Consider the following 4,611-nt stretch of genomic DNA (forward strand, 5'->3'; position numbering starts at 1 on the left):
TTGATGCAGAATATGCCCAGAAAAAATTGATATCAATGTTTGTTCGTGAGGAGCTTCCTTTTCGATTTGTAGAAAGTCAAGGTTTCAAAGAATATTTGGCGGCTCTGCAACCAGGATTCAACACTCTTTCACGTATTACATTGGCATGTGACATCTTGATGCTCTATGAAACAAAGAAGGTTCAACTTCAAAAATAGTTTTCCAAATACGGAGGAAGAGTTTGTCTTACAACTGATAACTGGAGTTCATGTCAGAATATGGCGTATATGTGTTTGACTGTTCATTTCATTGATGTGGACTGGAAGTTGCAAAAGAAAATACTAAATTTTTGCCAAGTCACCAACCACACGGGAGAGATTATGGCTCAAAATGTTGAAGCTTGCTTGAATAGCTGGAAGTTGAACAAGATCTTGAGTTTGACAGTTGATAATGCATCGTCTAACGATGTAGGAGTTATGTATTTAAAAAAAAGGCTGATTTCTTGGAAGAGTTCAGTTTTGAATGGAGAGTATCTCCATATGCGGTGTTGTGAGCATATTTTAAACCTGATTGTGAAGGATGGATTGAAGGAGATTGATAATTCGGTCACCAAAATTCGGGATGCTGTGAAGTATGTTAGATCCTCAAATTCAAGATTAACTAGGTTCAAGGCATGTATTGCACAAGAGAATATTCCACATAAGAGTCTTGTTTGCATAGATGTTGAAACGTGATGGAACTCTACATACTTAATGTTAGTAGCAGCCTTAAAGCATCAGAAGGCATTTGAGCTATTAGAGATGCAAGACAAAAAATTTGTTGAAGAATTAAACAAGGGAAGATGGGTACCTTCAATTCAAGATTGGGATTATGCTAAGTCTGTTTTACCGTTTTTAGAGATGTTTTACGATGCTACACTTCGCATCTCTGGATCCTCTTATGTCACTAGTAACTTATACATGAAAGAAGTGTTTGCTCTTGGAAGGAGGATTCAACAATATCGTGATGATGATGATTTGAGCATAAGTCTTATGGCAAGTAAGATGAAAGCAAAATACAACAAATATTGGGGAAATGCAAAAACTATTAACATGTTGTTGTTAATTGCCATAGTTCTAGATCCTTGCCATAAGTTGGATTATATTGAGTGGTGCCTAGTTAATTCTTTTGGTGCAGAAGTGGGCGGTGAATTGAAGGCAAAGTTGTCTTCTTGTCGTCATTCACTTTATAATTTATATCAAGGTGCAGATGAAGGAAACCAAGATGATACCCTCTCCCAACCGAGTCCAAGTGATAAAGCCAAAGACATTTATGATATGGGGTTATATCGCCGATCAACTGGTCACAAATCCAATTTTAAATCTGAGCTTGATCGTTATTTGAATGAAGACTGTGAGCCAGATGATAAGCCTTTGGATATTCTAGGATGGTGGAAGGTTAACTCGAATAGGTTTTTTGTCCTAGTAAATATGGCACGGGACATATTGGCTATACCAGTTTCAACAGTAGCTTCTGAGTCTGCTTTTAGTATGGGGGGAAGAATCATCGATCAATATCGTAGCTCATTGACTCCTAAGATGGTAGAAGCCCTTGTATGTACTGAAGATTGGCTTAAAGGAGACTTTTTCTCTTCTCTTGCACCTGAGAATTTCGAAGAGCTTGAAAAGGTCGAGCAAGGTAAATTGAATATTAAATGTTTCTTAAATATATCATATGATTTACTTAGAAAATGTTTTAGTTTAACTTATAATTATAATTTTTTAAAAGTTATAATTATAGTTTTTTTGTGTGTACAGATTTGATTTTATCAGAGGACATTACTTGTTCAGTGGGTCCAGTTTCAATTGCGCTTGAGGATGACTAGAAAGTCTTGATTGTTTATTTTCTTTAGTTGTTCTAAACACTTAGGTGGTAAAGAGATTAGACTTGGTTTTTCATATATGATTAGACTTGTATATGTTTATGTTTATGTTTATGTTTGGTGACAGATCAAAGAAATTCAATACTCCTTGGATGGGAATATTGGTGTCAACAATTATAGTAGTTGCAATGTCATTTTTTGCTATTAGAATTTGCATTGTTTCTTTGGCTTAGGAGAAAATTTTCATCGTTGAAGAGGCCTTTTGAAGTGCCATTGTGAATGAAGGGTTTGATCCCAATGTGCCTTATACCTTCTTTGCTCTTGGTGTATGTGATAAGTATTGTCACCAAAAATTTAGAAAAGTAATTATTATTTACAATGGAAGGGTTTTCATTATTTATAAATGTTATTTGTATTATTTAGAAAGAAAAAAATAATTTTTAGATTAAAAAAATCAATTTAAAAGAAAAAAGGTAAAAATTTTGGATTTTTGTATGTAAAAATTGGTTTTTGGGTATAAAAACTAATTTTTTGGTGTAAAAATCGGTTTTTTAGTGTAAAAAGGATTTTCATTATTTATAAATGTTACTTGTATTATTTAGAAAGAAAAAAAATTAATTCTTAGATTAAAAAAATCAATTTAAAAGAAAAAAGTAAAAAATTTGGATTTTTATATGTAAAAATATTAATTTTGATGTAAAAATTGGTTTTTGGGTATAAAAATCGGTTTTTTAGTGTAAAAACCGGTTAATTTTTTAAAACCGGTTTTTGTTTTAATAATCGGTTAAAAATCGGTTTTAATTTTTACTAACCGGTTAATAACCGGTTTTATAATATGAAACCAATTTGGTTAATTAACCAATACTATATTTTTGGTTAACCAAAAAACTGGTTTGGTTTTTGGATTAACCAAACCATGAACACCCCGACGATCATATCACATTCGTCCAGATTGCTTCAGATCATATAAAGATCTTTGCAATTTGACTGAGTATAACCCTTGCGAATATTCATTGGATGGTTTAGATATCTTTAGTCTTTTAGAGACTTTCATATAGATATCACGATCTAATGAGCCGTATAAGTAGGCTGTTACCACATCCATCAAATGCATATACAGATAAACTGACCAAATAACGCAATGTTATCGCATCCACTACAGGGGAATACGTTTCTTCATAATCTATACGGGGCCTTTGTGAAAAACCTTATGCCACCAGTCGGGTTTTGTAGCGCACAACTTCATTTTTCTCATTTTGTTTTCTCACAAATACCCATCGGTGTCTAACAGTTTTACACCTTCAGGTGTACGGACTACAGATCCAAAGACTTCACGTTTTGCCAGTGAGTCTAATTCAGCCTTCATGGATTCTTCCCATTTTGGCCAATCATTTCTTTGTCTACATTCTTGGACTGATATTAGCTCAAGATCCTTACTTTCATGCATGATATTTAATGCCACATTATATGCAAATATTTCATTGACAATTGTCTTATTTCGGTCACATTTCTCTCTTATAAAGACATAATTTATCGAGATCTCGTCATTTTCACAATTTTCAGGTACCTGAACGTCTTTTGGCGTTAAAATTATATCAGAATTTTGGACAACTACAGGTGTCTTTACTATGTCTTTTTCAACAGGAATAATATTCACCTCTTTTCGCTTTCGAGAATTTTTGTCTTTGGAACCGACAGGCCTGCTACGCTTTTGGCATGTCTTTACATCGGTGGCAATTTTTCCAACTGGGACATCAATTCGAATTGGGACATTTTTCGCTGGTATATAAGATTTGGTTATCCTCTTTGTATCAGAAAATGCATCAGACAATTCATTTGCTATTCTTTGCAAATGTATAATCTTTTGAACTTCTAGTTCACATTGCCCTGCTTGAGGATCTAAATTCATCAATGATGATGCATTCCAATTAAGTTCCTTTCCAAGAAGCTTATTCTCTCCCTCTAATGTTGGAAATTTTGATTCATCAAAATGACAATCCGTAAATCGGGCTTTAAATACATCCCCAGTTTGTATCTCAAGATACCTTACTATAGAGGGAGAATCATATCCAACATATATTCCCAATTTTCTTTGGGGTCCCATTTTGGTGCGATTAGGTGGTACAATGAGAACATATATCGCACACCTGAATATTCTTAAATGGGAAACATTTGGCTGCTGGCCAAAGGATAATTGCATAGGAGAGAACTGATGGTAACTCATTGGCCTCAAATGAATAAGTGTTGCAGTATGTAAAATAGCATGCCCCCAAACCGAGGTTGGGAGATTTGTTTTCATAAGTAAGGGTCTAGCAATTAATTGGAGTTTGTGTGTGAACATGAGCTACTGGATGTTCAACACTTATTCCATTAGCTAAATTCATCTGCATTATCAAGACGAATTACTTTGATTGGATTTTTTGGAAATTGTGCTTTTAATCAAATCATTTGAGCCAGTAATCTCGCAAATGCCATGTTGCGAGAAGACAATAAGCACACATACGACCATCTCGAAGATGCGTCTATCAGGACCATAAAATATCTAAAAGATCCACATAGTGGATGAATAGGTCCACATATATCACCTTGAATCCTTTCTAAGAATTTAGGAGACTCAAATCCAATCTTTACTGGTGATGGTCTTAAAATTAACTTCCCTTGAGAACATGCAGCACAACAAAATTTACTAGATTTAAGAATCTCCTAATTCTTTAGTGAATGTCCATGGGAGTTTTCAATAATTCTCCACATCATGGTTGTTCCCAGATGAT

The 4,611-nt window shown here is 34.1% G+C and overlaps 1 protein-coding gene across 1 annotated transcript; it reads left to right on the top strand.

Moving 5' to 3' along the window:
- The first annotated feature begins 731 nt into the window (after nt 1–731).
- On the top strand, nt 732–1,843 carry LOC112717344 (zinc finger BED domain-containing protein RICESLEEPER 1-like). Its single transcript, XM_025769406.1, has 2 exons — nt 732–1,656; nt 1,776–1,843. The coding sequence occupies exons 1-2, from the start codon at nt 732–734 to the stop codon at nt 1,841–1,843; spliced, it is 993 nt and encodes a 330-aa protein (XP_025625191.1).
- The last annotated feature ends 2,768 nt before the right edge of the window (nt 1,844–4,611 follow it).

Source organism: Arachis hypogaea, chromosome 10 (genome assembly GCF_003086295.3).
Source record: "Arachis hypogaea cultivar Tifrunner chromosome 10, arahy.Tifrunner.gnm2.J5K5, whole genome shotgun sequence".
In the NCBI taxonomy this organism is placed as follows: domain Eukaryota; kingdom Viridiplantae; phylum Streptophyta; class Magnoliopsida; order Fabales; family Fabaceae; genus Arachis; species Arachis hypogaea.

Coding starts and splice junctions, on each gene's coding strand:
- LOC112717344 (XM_025769406.1), top strand. CDS start 732: ATGTTAGTAGCAGCCTTAAAGCATCAGAAGGCATTTGAGCTATTAGAG. Junction 1,657..1,775: donor GCTTGAAAAGGTCGAGCAAG/GTAAATTGAATA, acceptor TTGTGTGTACAG/ATTTGATTTTATCAGAGGAC.